The sequence below is a fragment of the Chamaea fasciata genome, unplaced genomic scaffold (genome assembly GCF_029207755.1).
Source record: "Chamaea fasciata isolate MVZ Bird 193981 ecotype frontalis unplaced genomic scaffold, bChaFas1.0.hap1 SCAF_6, whole genome shotgun sequence".
Taxonomy (NCBI): Eukaryota; Metazoa; Chordata; class Aves; order Passeriformes; family Sylviidae; genus Chamaea; species Chamaea fasciata.
Genome location: NW_027094091.1, coordinates 21,637,242 through 21,654,368, shown reverse-complemented (window position 1 = coordinate 21,654,368; position 17,127 = coordinate 21,637,242). Strand labels below are relative to the sequence as shown.

General features: G+C 33.5%; 1 protein-coding gene across 3 annotated transcripts in view; it reads left to right on the top strand.

Annotated features, from left to right (window-relative positions):
- ARAP2 (ArfGAP with RhoGAP domain, ankyrin repeat and PH domain 2) overlaps positions 1-17,127 on the top strand; it is a 119,604-nt gene that overhangs the window by 55,391 nt on the left and 47,086 nt on the right. For all 3 annotated transcript variants that reach the window (XM_066185588.1, XM_066185587.1, XM_066185589.1), the window contains 9 exons: positions 1,989-2,104; positions 3,290-3,489; positions 4,246-4,331; positions 5,024-5,206; positions 6,902-7,076; positions 8,569-8,703; positions 12,281-12,425; positions 14,696-14,798; positions 15,466-15,664. In XM_066185588.1, coding sequence (XP_066041685.1) covers positions 1,989-2,104; positions 3,290-3,489; positions 4,246-4,331; positions 5,024-5,206; positions 6,902-7,076; positions 8,569-8,703; positions 12,281-12,425; positions 14,696-14,798; positions 15,466-15,664 — 1,342 coding nt within the window. The remainder of the gene's footprint in view (positions 1-1,988; positions 2,105-3,289; positions 3,490-4,245; positions 4,332-5,023; positions 5,207-6,901; positions 7,077-8,568; positions 8,704-12,280; positions 12,426-14,695; positions 14,799-15,465; positions 15,665-17,127) is intronic.

The following is a 17,127-nucleotide window of genomic DNA, read 5'->3' as shown; positions in this document are numbered from 1 at the left end:
TGTTTTGGTTTGGTTTCTTTTCTTTCATTTTACTGATAGAAATAAAAGTTTTGTATTTTTCTATGCTCAGTCTTTTTTTTTTTTTTACCATTTCATTCTCCTCTTTTTCTCACTGCTGATGTGAAGTTAAGAATGCTTCACTGGTACAGAGGATGCTGTCAAGTTCACACTCAAAAAGAGATTATTCTGCCCACTCTTTTCCCATGGAGGGTGAATTAGGGACTCTGTGGGCTTAACAGAACTCTCTCCTCTCTTCTGAGGCAGGTGTGTCAGTATGAAACCCCTTGATTTATAGGAAAATGGAGTGGGGGCTGAAGATGAGGGGAGAAAATAAAAATGTCTAGGTTACAGGATAAGAAGATAGAAGAAAAGTAGAAATATTTGAAAATATTTCTCTTTTTTTTCTATTTTCTAAGATAAATTTTATGAGGAGTAGGTAAGCCAGGTTAGTTATTGAAAAGCTTTTACTTTTTATAAAGGTTTGTGTCGAATTCCACACCTAGTTCCCCACTGTAACTGTCAAAGGTAATGGCATGTAAAAAAACCCCAGAAATTCTTAATAAGAAGTCTGGCAAGGAAACATAAGGTAACTTACTGCACAGTATATTTAATTAGTGGGAATTCTGTCATTCTAAAAATCTCATAATGGACATTATTTTGCTTTTTGGGGCATCATTCTATTCAATGCCATGTGTGATACAAATGATACTTCTGCTTTGTGCATAGACATACACACATATGTTTGTCTTTCGTCAGATTTAGCCTTAGCAATCCTGGCTAAAATGGTATTTTTATTTACTCATACCTGAAATAGGGAAATAAAATTACAAGAGTTTTAGAAAGTATTTTCTCCATATAGGAATTAGTGCTCAAAAATTTGTGAATCTTACAAAGAGGAACTTCTCAGTGATGCAGGTTTCAATATGTACTAACTAGGAAAACAATGCTCTCTTCAGAGGCAGGAAACTCTGAAGCTTTTACCCTTCAGTACTTATATTTTATCAGTCTGTACCCAACTAATTGTCATGTGACAGGTTGCAGTGAACATGCAAATGGTAAGATATGTGAATTTGACTTTTTGCTTGGGTAGTATAGATTGTTTCTCATTTATTTACTGTTTTCAAGAAGTATGCTAATATTTCCAGGAATTAAACTTGTGAAAGTGACTGCCTTGAGATGGACATGTAAATAAATTTAAAGAAGGAAATGCTGGTGGTATTCCAAATAGATAAGAAATAACATATGTATTCTTCTGTTTTCCCAAATCCATACATTTGATAGGCCCTCACAGGAACTTAGTGGGAGCTCACATTTTATTACCCAATTCTGTCAATACAAAAGTAATTTTTACTTTTAGTACCTTTTTCCATGCAACAGAAAAAAACCCCAAACAATTTCACTTGGTTTAAGGCAAAAATACTTTCTTATAATTGAGTCACAACTAACCCTTTGTCTATTTCAGCTGCTGTATAGGACCTTTTTTCAAAGACAGGTATTGTTCACATACTACATCAGTAGCATGAGGAACCAAAGGTTTAAGAAAGAATTTTATACATATTACGTTTGTTAAAACACTCAGATTTAAAGCAAGAAAAACTGCTCTCAGTGAGAAGGATTTAGATGTATGAAGTTTATTTAGACACTAAAGCATGATTTAAGCTAGATCCTTCCATAATTTTGCATTCACATTTTAATGCAATCTGTTGTTTAAACTTTTCTTTTTATTCTTTCCTTTATTAATAGTTGGAGCATGCATTTTTTCTCCTACCAACAATCAAGTAAGGTCATTCTAGCTGCTGGAAACTTAGGGGCTAGACAAAATTTAGTGGAGGTTTGTTTATCAATTAATAAATTAGAAGTGGCTTATATGGTATGGCAAAGATGTCTGTTACTCATCTTGGTCTTTTTGGACCATGATGAAATAATTCTTCTTTGCATGTTTTATTCTTGAATGATAACCTCCTAAACTTTTATAAACTTTTTCCTAGGACTTTAAGACAGGATTTGGTATCACTTTAATCCCTATGAATGTGGCAAATGTAAAACAAGTGGATCGGGCTGCAAAACAATCTTTCGAAATAATTACTCCTTATAAAAGCTTTAGGTAAGAACTTTAATATTAATACTTCACAAAATATGCAATTAACTAAGGCACTAAAGAAATACTGGTTTCATACTGCAGTGCTGTAGCTTTTTTGGATGAAAAGGTAATGTTTTTATTAAGGATGTTTAGCAATTTTTAGAAAAATGGGAGGATTTTCTTTGATTTGTTTAGTTGTGTGCTTCATCTCTTAGCTCCTGACTAGGAATATTATGCCCACAGGTTCATACTTTTATGTAGCCTTCTTTGTTAGCTCTGTGCAAAAGCAAAAGAAAAAAAAAAAGAGAAATGAATTCCTTCACTTTCACAAATTGACTTCATCCTAAGGAATAATAAACTTCAATAGTGAAATAATGCTGCATCCATTTAGTATTATGCATTTTATTTCAAAAGAAGCTTTCATGTGCTATCCCTTGTAGAAATCCTTGGTTGAAAGCAGTTGAAAGTTTCACTTCGGCTGATTGCTGAGACTTGTAATGATTTTTAAGAAAATGAAAGTACAGGCTAATAAAAGCCTTTTTTGTTAAGTGTTGTAGTGTTTCTTAAATGAAATGTCGTAATGAAGGAGAAAAGAAGAAATTTCTTTGTTCTCCTGGGCTTGTTAAATGTTATCAAATACTTTCATTCTCAGTCAACTAGTGGGTAAATTAGTCTTGATCAGCAATTTGAATCTGTTGCTAGCTGGTAGATATCTAGTTCTTTGATTTTTTCTTAAGACATGGCCATATTGATGTTTGTTTCCTATTTAATTTTTAAAAAGATAAATTTAAATGAAAAGCAAGTCTTTTTTAAAAAATTCTCAGTAATATTTTAATTCTCAGTCTTTTTTAAATTCTCACTTGATTCTCCATGTTTCCTTATGTCATTCTATGCTTTTATTAAATTTCAGTCCTTAAGTTTGGTAATTGGTAACATAAAAGGATTGAAATTAACTCAGGGATGTTATATCAATGTTGCAAAAGCTATATAGCTTATACTAGTAGTGGCTTTGTTAAAAACAATACTAAGAGAGAGTTTCATTGACTGAAAATACAAAATAATACATCCCATCTTAGCATTTGTATCTGTGTGGAGGAAGATTTTTGACTGTGACTTTGGGTGTAAATGTAATAAATAAGGAGACTACAGACCATGTTTAATTGGGCTTTAAAATAAAGATCAATAACACAGAAAAGTCAATTGTTTCAGCTTTACAGCAGAGTCAGAAAGAGAGAAACAGGACTGGATTGAGGCACTCCAGCAATCAATAGCAGAAACTCTATCTGATTATGAAGTAGCTGAGAAGATTTGGTTCAATGAGTCCAACAGGAGCTGCGCCGACTGTAAAGCTCCGGGTCCTGACTGGGCATCCATCAATCTCTGTGTTGTCATTTGTAAGAAGTGTGCAGGTAGAGTAATTAATGACAAGCTATGTGGGTTCTGCAAAATGTCATATTTGCATATCTATGTATGTCCTTGGATTGGTGCTTTCTTTTTTTTTTTTTTAATTTTTGAAGTGTTATCCTTGTGGAAGTTTTGAGAAACCAAATGTGAGCATAACTTTTTTTTTAATACTGAGGGCATCCTTATTCTAAGGCACTTCCACGTACAAATGACATCTGTGGTGATTGAGTTCTCTCAGCTGAACCATCCTTCTCAATTAGTGGAAATTAAGACACAATAACACTTCATGGGAAAGGTACGGCTTTTGCAAGGCTGGATGCCAAAGAATAACAATTTTTAGTGTATAAATTTTGGGTATTAATTTTGTTGCTTTTGCACATATTTTACTGCCAATAGGGATAGCTTTTTCAGATACTACTCAAAATATAGTTCTGTCATGTTTTATATTGAAATATGTGCTTAAGCGGTAGATTCAAAGAAATAATTAATAATCCTAGGCTTTCCTTCAAACCAAACTCTCCCAGAAATAGTCTACGTGAGACAGCCTACTTAGTTTATTCATGACTATCAAATGAAATTAACTTTTTTTTAATAAAAAGAGGTGTATTTTTTATGCCTTTATTTGACTCCAAATTTCAAACCCAACTTTTTTTAAAAATAGCAAATAGAATAAATCGGGCTTCATCACATTTTTTTGATATCTCAGCAGAAGGGAAACCCTGTTTAAGTGCCTTAGTTAAGTAATGCTTTTCGATTTTCAGGACAACACAGATCTTTAGGACCAAGAGATTCAAAGGTCCGGAGTCTAAAAATGGATGCCAGCATTTGGAGCAATGAACTTATTGAGGTATGTTGTTCTATTCTAATTCTTTCCTTCCATTTTGAAACCTGCTGTCTGAAGAGGAGTTATTTACTGGTTTACTCACAAGAAAACTGAACATATAACTGCTAAACAATATGGTGCTGTTACAGTAAACTTGATGCTTCTGCGCGTCGTGCACCTCTATAATTCCAAATATTCATTTGTTATGCTGACAAAATGTACAATTTCTCTTAGTGTTTCTCCAGGTAGCCAATATTTTGGGGGAAAAAGAAATAAAATGCTTTTGGAGAACGCTTATGATGAAGAAAGTGGAAAGGAGAGGAAACTTGTCGCTACCAGCTTAGCTGCTTGGGATGTTAAAAAGTAGTGGTAGTAAAAAGTGGATCTAATAGAGAGGGTTGAAGATATCAGTGTTTTCCTTAAAACACATGGTATACTTTTCTCTAAACTTTAACTAATATTTTCTAATATATAATGAAGTGTTATAACTGATTCGCCTTGTAAAGCTTAGCTGCTATTGATGATAAATGATCACTGCAGGCCTTATTATTCATTTATAGATGACCATGGGCAGTGACTGAGAAAGGCTTCTGTCTCCTGCAGGAAATTTTCTTTAATAACTTTCTTTTTCAACATCTAGCAGCTGAAAACTGTTTAGAGGCTAGCGTCATATCCTTCGTACTATTTTGCTAATTCATTCCATGCATCTCATCCAGCTCTTTATCGTCATTGGAAATAAGAGGGCAAATAGTTTTTGGGCTGGAAATCTTCCTCCAGATGAAGAATTGCATATTGATGACTCTGCAGAAAAAAGGATAGCATTCATAACGCAAAAATACAAAGAGGGAAAGTTCAGGAAAACACCTTTTCACTACAAAACCAAGGAACAGTTGAATAAGGTAATATAACATGGGTAAGCCCATATATGTTTTGGATTGTATTATATCTGTGTGCAGTTGGGTCATCTTGTTAAGCTGGTGAGAAATTAATTCAGCATCCTGAGTGACATTCTGACACAGTTGAATAAGGGTTATTTAAGAGCCTTTGCAGAAGTAATTGCATGGCTATCTAGTTTATTGTTTTTCCTGTAAGTTTGTTTAAATAAGGTTATTGTAGTTCTTCCTGTGTTTTCTTTAGCCATCAAAATATGGATCTTTATTTTAATTCAGCTGGGGTCTAGGGGTGCAAATTTCCACTTCACTTCTTTAGATTACTTCTTTATGTGGTTTTTTTATATCCCATGTGTCTGACATCTAACATTCAAATACAGTAGATGATTCATTGTTATCAGTGGTGAAAATAGCTGATACACATTTTGTAGCTTATTGGAAATGAAAAAACTAAAATTAACGATGGAAAATGTGTGTTTTCTACTTTTATAAAAAACCCAAATATTTTAGAGCTGTCGAATGGAGAATTTTAATTATCAATGTCTGTAAATTTTGATGTCCATTTGACTGAATTCTAAGGTCTATGGTTTGAGTCATGATTTTCCAGGGTTAATGAATGCAGGAGAGTTTTAATGCATTTTGCAATTCTGATGTATTCAATTACGTGAGTCAAATTGTCTCAAAGGATATGCATAGATTGTGGAGTTTGTTTCTTGTGGGGTAGGATATGTATGTTAAATAATCATTTAAATACTGGGAGAAGTTATCACATTCTCTATAGAGACATGAAATTACCAGGTGTTCATTGCCAAGTAATTCCAGAGCTTTTACTGAACTGTATTCTCTGTTATCTTGTACCTCCCAGATGCTTACGTGTTTATTAAAACAGCTAAATTTTATAGGAGTAATCTTCCTATTTTGATTGACTTTTGTTTTCATCATTGAAGAAAAACTCAATCATTAACTAAGTAACTTAAATAAATGTTAAATAATAGAAATTTTAATGGAATAGCTGTAATTGTATAGCTATTTTTGGTTTTAAGGTTTTGGACCAATTTTTTAAAAGAAAAAAATAAGTTTGTCATGGTGGGCTTTGTGTCTACAAAAATAAAAGGCAACTCATATTTTAGGATGTGGTGAGGTGTTTAAATTTCAAGGAAGATGAACAAGCATCAAGATACATCTTAATAAAAAGATTTAAGAAATCCTTATATGTGTTAATGATCTTAATATATCTTAATAGTGCATCTTAATAAAAAGAATAGTTTGCCTTATTGAGTGACTATGGCTTTTAAAAAAAACTACCTAAGAATTTCAAAATATTTCCTAGGAACAGAATTTAAGAATCTAATCTCATGTCTTTAGTTAAACTTCTGAGGTCTGAAATAGTAAGAGTTTTTCTTTAGTGGTTTGATGTAAATAAACAGCAAGCTTCCCCTCCAATTGTATTTACTCATTTTATCCTTCCCAACTGAAATTTGTTAAAGCAACATTTTGCTGCATTTGGGTTGATATTTTGGAATATTTTTGTTGTTATTGCTGAATTTTTCTAGATTGAGACCATACTTCATGATGTCTGATACTTATCAATGTTTATGGTCCATCTATATCAGAGATGAGAGGATTAGCATCTACATTGCATGTATTTGTTGCCAGTAACTTTCCAATTTAAACAGAATTCCTATTTCCCGTCTCTATGATCAGGCCCTCTGTGCTGCTGTAGTCAAGCAGGATGTGCTGGAAACTCTGATGTTGCTGTTCAGTGGGGCTGATGCTATGTGTGCTACTGGAGACCCTGTGTACAGCACCCCGTACTTATTAGCCAAGAAGGCTGGACAAAGACTGCAAATGGAATTCCTGTACCATAATAAGTTCTCAGGTATGATGCATTTCTTTTTCTAAATTTTATATTGTGAAAAGGAGACGGAAACAATTCAGAAGGAAATTTGGCTTTGCTTTGAAAAATAGTGGTATAGCAGAGGGGCAGTTGTGATGGCATTAACTGTATTTCATTAGTGCACAATTTCAATTGTGTGCAGATTTGCTATTTTGTTCAGACATCATGTTTAGGATTTATAAAACCGTCAGACAACACAGTGATAAGTCATAGAGCTCATGCCCTTAGTTACAAGACAGAAAGAACCCATCATCTTCTCTGCCAATATCGTTAGTCTTTTACAGAAAAAAAAAATTGATACATAAATTTTACATATGTCTAAAGAATTCATCTAGTGCTTTTTTTGTTTCTTACAGATTATTTAAATTGATATCTACTCCTATGGCACACAGACCTAGCTTTTTCTTACAAACTCTCCTCCCAAAATGAAACGCACCTCTTGAACCTGCAATATGATCTATCCCAGAAACTTTTTTTTCCCTTCACAGCTTCTGTTGCAGCTTGGAGCAAATGATAAACTGGCTTGGAAGTCAACAGTTATGTTTGCAGTGTATGGATACTATGAGCCTCTTGAAAACAAAAAGCTGCTCTTAACTGTAAATATATTGAGGTGTATAGGTGTGACTGAGCTTTTCTTTTAAAAGCGCTGGACAGTGTCTGAAACCATCAGGGGCTGAAAGTTTACATGCAGATCTACACTAAAAAAAAAAAGCTATGTGGTTGTAGTCCTGGGCCAGCTTTCCACTGGCTTGTGTCGCTCTGCAAAGTAACACTGTATAGGCTGAAAAAAAAAAAGGTGTAGTGGGAAACGCAGGAATTAATTAGAGCTTCCAAGGGAAAACACAGTGCCTTGACTTCTGCCTGAGTATTGCTCAGGCCAGTGCCGTGCGCTGGATCATAGGATGTTGAGCTCAGTCAGGTGCAGACATGTAGGTAGGGTGTTTTTTTTAGCTACCTATGGTCTCCAGTGGTCTTCAGGTTATAAGGAAGTTTGCTTGTCTTGGTCCTGTCTTTTCTAGTTTTGGCTCTCCAGCCAAGGCAGCACCATCATGTTCTCATCTCTAGGGAACGGGAGATCAGTGCATGTTGATGATGATTCCCAGAATTGCTGTCTGTCTGCTGCCAGAGTTGCTGCTAAACTCTACATAAGCCCTCAAGATAAGCAATTTCCTTCTGTTGAGGTGTGTTACACAAGGGATGAAAATCGAAGTTTGGTACATCAGAAAACAGTATTTTATTTGCCTTGGCAAGAAGTGGTAGACAATGGCAACATTGTAACAAATGTGAACAAAATTTTAAATGAATATGTTTTCTAATTATAAAAATAAAACCACTAGGTTTAATAAGTGGTGTAGTAAAGATACTGCAGAGCAACTACGTATTTATAGACATGCATTTAGGAAGATGTGTGGAAATATGACTTTAACTTATTTAACTGAAGATCTTTGGTTTTTACTCTATTGTCTTTGAATAGATTTCCCAAACTATGATCCTTGTTTTGAAAGTGGCTTCTCTGAAGATTCTTCACATTCCACCTTTCTTTGTGAATTTTTGTACAAAGTTTCTTCTAATGCAGCTAAGCTTCCTACAGAGAAGAAATTAAAAGAAGGTATTTGACTTTTAATTTGTGTATTTGAATAACACATGAATATGTATGTTTTGGATGAATTTTATTCTTTTATCTTCTTGCATTACTTTTTTTTGCGCTAAAATGTCTTTGATATGACATGTCCTCTTTTGCTTCGGTAGACCTCTTTCAGATAAAGAAAATACTGTTTGTCTTGATCTCTTCACTCAGTAGTTGACGGAGGAAGAAGACTGAACTTCTGAAAAATTGTTCAGTTAACACAGAATTGATAAAAAACAAATAGAAACACTTCATGCTTTAATTATATTTAGATTAATGCCAAAAATTAATTTTCATCTAAAATGCTTCTATTGCAGAAATCATTTACAAGTAGCATTGACTTTTTAATAGGCTATTTCTCAAGCTCACAAATTTACAAAATCTTCCAAGTAGAAATGAGCATCTACAAAAATTCTATAACAGCTTGAGCTTTGGGAGATCATAATGCATTTATGTCACAGTAGATATGCATGGTCTCCTGTGCATATGAGTCTTCTGTTTGTTTGTGTTTTTTTTTTTTTTGTTTTTTTGGTTTTTTTTTTTTTTTTCTGAGAGAGAGAAGTGTTATCAGATAATTTTTCCCTTTTTCTTCCCATTTGTCTTCTTATATTTTTCTTCCATCTAAACAAATAACACAGATTTTTAAAATCTGTGGTGATTTTTTAATTGAATTTATTGCTCCTAAAATCCTTACATGGCATCCTGCACTAGTGTATACATATTTTTGTACTAAGTCCATATTCTCATGGCATATGCCTTTAAGGTCCTTAGTGGACATTAAAGGCATGCTAAAGCATAGAACTCCTGTTTAAATATGCTTTAGAAGAATCTGTATGTTAGTGTGGCTCCAGAGTCTTGCAAGGATTGGGTGATGACTGAGCTAATACCTGATCCACAGGCATTTCCCAGCAACTTTGCAGTTCTTAACAAAGATGCCCGTTTTTACAGAGGACTGCTTCTGGATAGGACTTTATCTGGGATTGCTCTGAATTGCAAAGAGTTTATTTGGGAAACAATGTAATAACTGCAGACCTCATCACTACTTGCTCCAAGTTCACTGTATATACTCATAAAGAAATTTATAAAAAAACCCAGAAGTCAGTGCTTAGCCAAATGGAGAGCAGATACAAGGCAATCTCTTCTTACGCAATGTCATATTAGAAATGCAGTATATTTGCCAATACCTGTATAGATTGAAGATTTGTCTGAAAGTGCTCACAGAATAGCTTCTGTAGTCCTTTTTGGGAGAGATGCACTGTGGCTGAGCATTGTTAGTAGGATGTCTTAAAATTTATGAGGAAAGCCCCCAGGCAAGAAATTTTGACTGTCTTCCATTTCAAGTCTTTAGTGGACAGAAATAAAGCTGCTTTGAAAGTTTGTAGTCTGTTGCTTAGCTTTGCACTTACTACTTGAGGGAACATACTGTAAATGGAAAGGAACCAGATTTCTCTCAGTTCAGGTTTTTTTTTCTCTAAAATTATGATTGTGTCTTGAACATGGTTGATGTGCTATTGTTTACTTTTTTGGGATGAGTGTTTGCTTTGTTTCTGTATTCATGTTGAATTACCCATGGGTTTGTCAAGACTGATATTTCTGGGATGGGCTCTCTACAGATACACAGGAAGATAGGTTTCTCTGACCATTTGCTGTTCAAGGAGACTGATGGAACAAGGGAGGGAGATTTAATGACATCCTCTCAAAAACAACAAGAAAACCTGGAACTTTGAATGAGAAACTACTCTTGCCTTAGGGCTCTAATCTATTTTTGCCATATTTAAGAAGCAGTTTGACAGAATTACTTCTTGCTATTCAAAACATAAAATATATAATCTTTCTTTGCTCTTCTTTCACTGCATCCAGAACTGTTTCTAAATCTCACTAACATGAAGTAATACTCATATTGCAAATTATTGTAAGTGGAAATACTATTTTTCTTTTTTTACTCTCTTTAGGAAGTAATTTTAGGGTTAGAGTATTAAGATGTGGGAGAAAATTTCAGTTCCCTCCTCTGCCTGTAGATATTCAAATAAGGTCATGTTAGCTGAAAAATATGACCTGTCTAGCTCTAGAGAAGGGAACTCCTGTTGAAACAGTTCTGACTTGCCATGAACTAATTGAGGCCTCTGCAGGCCAGAGAGAGAGCGCCATTCTCTCCCATCATTTAGACAAATTTGGGGCTTATTTTTTCAAAAAAGTTATTTTATTCTTTTTCTTTTTATGTTGTGTGTGGATAGGACTCCAACTCAGAATCCTATGAAGCTGTTTAACCATTAGAATTAAGTTCTTCTTCAGTGCTGGGAATCTCTGAGGCAGTTGCCAGCCTTGCCTTCAGGGCTGAAAATTTAAGTGCTTGCTTGTTGTCACAGAAAACTGTTACCCCTTTGTAGACTTGGCCTGAATGGTTAAAGGACACTGAAGAAATCATTCAGTGCAGTGAATTAACCAAGGTTTTATAGCGACCAGGGGGAATGCCTGGAAACACAGCCTTGTTTTTCATTATGTGTGTCTCAGTGCAGGAGAGAGCCAACTCTGTGTGTACTTCTCATTATAGTGGCATCAGTGTTTTCAGCAGGGGTCCGTAAATTTTGAGGAGAGTTGTTGTTAATTAACATCTGTTGGTATCAGCAGGAAGAGAGCTCAAATGTCGGTGGTGTTCTGATGTAGTGGATCAAAAAGTAAAGCTTAGAGGTTTAAGGGCTCAAGTTTGATTTTTGCTTTTGTTTCTAGTGCAGAAGGTCTTGTGGAGCCCTTTAAAAAGCCTTGGTAGTCCAAAATTGTCCTTGAGAGTTTAATAGTTTAATTAATAGTGAAGGAGTGAGCTGTTTTATAGAATAGGTTCTGGAAGATGGTAGAGGAAAAGCTGGGGGACAAACACCCTGAACATTCAAAATGTTAAAATTTGGTGCTCAACTCCTGTAAGCCTATATGTTATCAAACCATTTATCTTATGTTTATTTTAGCACTTAACATGTGTATTTAGACAGAATCTAGGTAGTACTAGAGAGCAAATAGCATGATACAAATAAATACTAATAAATAGTACCAAAATGTTTATTAAACTCATATAAATGGTATAGAAGTTAACAGAAAAATTGGAGGAAATTTCAGATAACATGGTCAGTATTTGGAAACTGCAGCTGGTTTTTTTCTGTGATTTTTGTGGATTTTTTTTTTTTTTGCCGAATCTACCAAATCCTCAGAAGTACTTTGCCAGCTGTATAGGAATTTTACGACTGTGGAAAATAAAAAGAGTATTTTCTTTTAGTATCTACTACTCTGCAGTAGTGAAAACAGATGCACCTCAGATTTTGTTCTAAGAACCAGACATAAGCCAGAATGAATTCATGACTATTTTTAGTAGCAGATAGACATCACTGTAGTATGTCATCTCTTGTATTCATATTTAAAGTCATAAGAGGGAGTAAACATTTAGTTGTAATTAAATATTCCAAATAATTCATTGAAGTTGCTCTGCAGACTTTTTTCTCCATCTTGTATTTACTTATTTAAAAAAAAATCGTGAGAAAATCTGACCTTTCCATTATATCTTAAATCACAGATTGCAACAAAAGATGGTGTACTTTGGAAAGTGGCTTTCTGAGCTACTATGAAAATGATAAAACGACCACTCCTAATGGTATGATTGACATCAATGAAGTTATCTGTCTTGTAGTACACAAGTCAGACTTCTTCTTAAACAGAGGGTAAGCTCCTGAATTCATATTTCAATAAAAAAAACTGCTCATTTTTTTTGAATTTTGAATAGGCAATTTAGAAAAAAAGCTGGTTTTATTTGACTTCAAGAAATTAGTGCTATGTGATATTTAGGGATTTTTTTTATAGCGATAGAATGAAAATATTAGGGTAATTTAAAAGGGCTGCTTAAATTAGATACACCTGTTTCTTATTAAATTTGTGATGCATATTTCTCAGTGCTTGAAAGGTTACATGATGATAAACTGAATAATTAATACTCTTTTTTCTTTCTGGGATCGACCTCTGCCTCAAGCCAAAATTCTTGTTTTGCTTCTTCTTTCTAATGTAGCAGACTAGAGCTTTCCAGTATGCTTCTGGATTTGGTCACAGAAGTATTGGTCTTTGAAATCCATTCTTTGTTCTGTAGCTCAGGACAGCAGTGTAACTGATGAACATTTTTAGTTGGAAGAAATCAGCTTTTTTTTTTCTTTTCTTTTCTTTTCTTTTCTTTTCTTTCCTTTTTTTTTTTTTTTTTTTTTTTTTGGTGCGGTCTTGTTTTTTTTTTTTTATATCTTTTTCACATCCCATTTGTACATGAAAAACATCACATGGAGAGTGACCTAAATCTGATTTCAGTGATACTCAATTTCTTTAGTGAAACATTTTTGTTTAAAATATACTTTGCATTTGTCTAACAGACTCCATAACATTTTCTTTTTGTTTTTTAACATGTGTATATGCACCTAAAATAAAAATAACTTTCTATAGTATAATACTTTAATGCTTTTAGTCACAAAACAAAATTGTCTGCAAAGAAAGCATAGTCTATTCAAGTAAGATTCTGAAAAAGATAATGGGGATAAAGGACTTAAATTACTACAGGGGAGAGAAATACTGAAACATGATGTCTCAATGTGCTATCAAATATAGAGAAGTGATCTTCACTATTCTGCAGTAGCTCTCTGATATCCAGAAAAGAGAAAAAAATAACCTTTTTCTTCTGTCGTCAAATCTAACCTATTGCTTGCTGCCTTTCCAAATGGTTCCATTTTAGGGTAATTCCTAAATTAAAAAAACATGTTGCCTGAATACTTCACTCTTCAGAAATAACTAAACCTCCTGTTCTGCTTTTGCCTGTGATTGAGGAATTTTATTAGAATTTTTATTTAGATTTGATATTTTGTGTATTGAAACAGCTGATCCTTAAAAATGCCTATTCTGTTAGTCAGGAATAAGTGTTTATATAATTTTCAAAGTGGTTATTGAAAATTATAGAAGTGACTTATGCTCAGTTCTCCACATTTAGACAAATCTCAGTCTTCAGCACTGAAAGAAAAAAGCATACTCCATCTATTTGGCATCTAATGAGAGGTCACAGACAAAATCATACTACACATTGGTGAATAAAGACTGATCGACCCTAACTTCAGCACGATATTTACTTTCCAAATTTCACACCAATTTTAACTAGTTTGCTTTTTCTTATTTTACTGTCATTATTTTTCCATTAAAAATTGAATAAACAGGATTCATCTGCTTTAATAATGGTATAATTTTAAAAGAAAAAAACCCAAGAACCTCCCTTAAAAAAACTTTTAGGAGCTTCTTGAGCTACAGCAACTTCAAAGTATTGCTCCTGGTCTTGATGATGGCAGGTGATAGACAGTGACCCCGCATTTCACCCCAGCAGATTCAGGCTGTCTGACAGGAAAAGCCTCTTCAATTAGAGGGCAGGTGAAGGGCAGGAACAGGTTGGTGACAAGAACAGTACTCTGTTTTCAGGGCTTCTCATTGTGATAATCCCTCTTAGAGCAGGAGATTAGACCAAATGACATCTAAAAGTCCCTACAAACCAACATTTCAACTTGTTTACGACTTCCCATTCAACTAGTTGTTCTGCTTATATTAAATATACAAGAAAATATTTTGAACACATCACAAAAATATACTTGATCAAATAACATAAGCTTGCAAAAGCAGAAAATTCCCTATGCATTTTTAATGACTACATGTAAACATTTTTATGCATTTTGGAATTATTCAAAAAACTATTACACCATAGCCTTTAAACATGTATTATTGACCTGCAAAGTACTTTGATCATATTTTACTGTAAAGTGGTTTATTATTACCTGGGCTGTACATATAATATTGGGGGAGAAATGCAGACAGAAATTCTATACATATGAAAGAATGAAAAAATAGTGAAATAAAGCTCTTAGGTGTCTACTCTTTTGAAGACTAAATGCAGCTGTGTTCCTTCTCTTTCTTGCTTCAGGGACATCTTTACATTTGAAATATACTTAATGTCAGAACGTGTGTTTCTATTTGGAGCTGAAACTGCATATTCGCAAAGAAAATGGTCTTCAGCAATAGCTAAGGTAATACTGATAATTATCTTTTTCAGTTAGGCCAGGAGCCTTTGCACAAATAATAAAGCACCATTGTTAGCTTAAAATCTTTGAGAAACCATTACTGATGAATACTGATCTCTCCTGCGTGTAAACGTTTCTTGTGCAACAGGAAGAAATAACTTCTGTGATTTAATGTTTGAAACAAGATGATAAAATAAAATGTGAAAGGAATTGAAGCAGCATTTTAATGCTGACCTTAAGAATATATTAAATGTGCTGTACTATAAAGACATATACTGTATGAATATATTTCAGCTAAGTTTTTTATGGTTGCAATTTTATTGAATGTATTTGCTGAAACGGAATTCATAAAGTGATACCATATTTTATACTGCTCTAAATGTTAATAATCACATTACTAATTAAATCAGTGGTAGTTTGAAAGCAAAAATATTTGAATTGTAGAACATGAATGAAAAAAAGGTTTAATTTGATTTTATATTTTAAATTTAGTGTATCTATGGGTTTATAAGTGTGAGTTTTATATCTCAAAGTTTTGTTTTTTTGTTTTTTTTTTTTTTTTTTTTACTATGACCTTAATCCTAGAATCCTATAGATTTGCAGTATTTTGATTTTGTTTTTTAGGGGCAGAGGGTTTTTTTCTTCATCTGACTCACCCCATTTTCTTTGGTAGCATTTTGTTCCCCCGGTGGCTGAATCATTGTTAGAGCGAAACTGTGACCTTCTTGGGCAGCTATACTACAAAGATTGCCATAACCTGGATCAGTGGAGAAAAGGCTGGTTTGCTATAGAGAAGTCAAGCCTTTATTTTTGTTTTGAAATGGAGGATGCTGAAGAAGATTCCATATATCTAAGGAGGTTGCAAGAACTGAGTAAGAACATCTAGTATTCAGAAATTATTTTAAGGGATTAATTCACTGTTAAGAACGTTTCTATTACATTTCAAAATAATAAATACTGGGAAGCTCAGTAACTATTCCTTCTCATGTATCAGATGTTGTTCCAACTCTTATCTAAATACGGAGTTGGTTTTTCTGTCTTGGGTTTTTTTCTTTTTCTTACTTTTTGGCACATGCCAGAGAAATTTTAAACAGCTTTAAAATGAATGATGACAATTTTTGTTCCAGTTGCAGCAGTATCTTTCTTACAAGAGTACAGAATTGAATAATAATATATAACCTTTTGGGATTATTGTCTTATATTTTTGACAGGGCAGAAATACTCACTGCAGAACACATTATTGAGATGATTGACAGGTCTAGTTTTTAAATACTCAAACATACTGGAAAACTATAATTCTCTTGGAAAATTATTTCACAGACTAATAGACTTTTTTCCAATACTAAAAATATTATTTGCTCAATATCATGATGCGGAGAGAGAGGAATATTTGTACAAATGGTCTTCTATGACCAGTTTTATATCATTGTTTGTAATTACGCTCTGAATCCTCTTTTAGGCATATCTGCCCTACTAGTTTTTGTATTGAACCAGGCAGTATGTTACATAGAAAAATACGTATCATTTGAGGTTTATAATAAAGTAGCAAAGAGAAGATAATTTAGCTCTATTGATGATAGTCTATAAAGGCTGACTGACTCTGGACTGTTTTGCAGGAGCTTGTCTAAATGCCATTGGATTTTCTACTGTTTATTTACTGCCACCTTATATTCGGTGTGAATAACACCATGAAGGTGGTTTTTAATCAGGAATGTTTTTATGCCTCTAGGTGTCTTTTAACTTGTGAATACTTTTGATCCTCATTCAGAATTAAAAGATTAGGCAGTAGGAGAACTGTTCCTGATATTTGTTTTGATGGTGCAACTGTAATTGCCTCTGCCAGAATCATAAGAGCATGCAAAATCTGTGTATATTATATCTCATGTATAAAAATGAAACAGTTTTAACTTTCAGTTGAGAATTTGTTTTGTTTGATGTTTTTAATATTAGTTGTATTTCTCAGAAATATTATACATCCATACTCTTTTCTTTGATTTCTGCTTTCTCCAGAACATATCTGCTCCTCTAATAATACTGATATCTATAAATGAAACTTGAAAAGTAATGAATCATCTGTGGAAGTAAAATAACTTAGCTTCTTGATATTTGACTCAGTAAATATAGATGAGGCTAGGAGTATGTGTGATGCAAAAACATCATATAATGCGCAATATATTTATTGTGTTTCATTGGTATTTAGGACTTGACTTCCTCTGGGAGTCAGTTGAAAAGTTGAAGGTGTAGATTATATATGACATGCATTTTGAGAACGGTTAGGGTTAGTTTTTCTTTTAAATGTAAATGTGGTGTGGTATTTTGTGGAGTTTTATTTCTA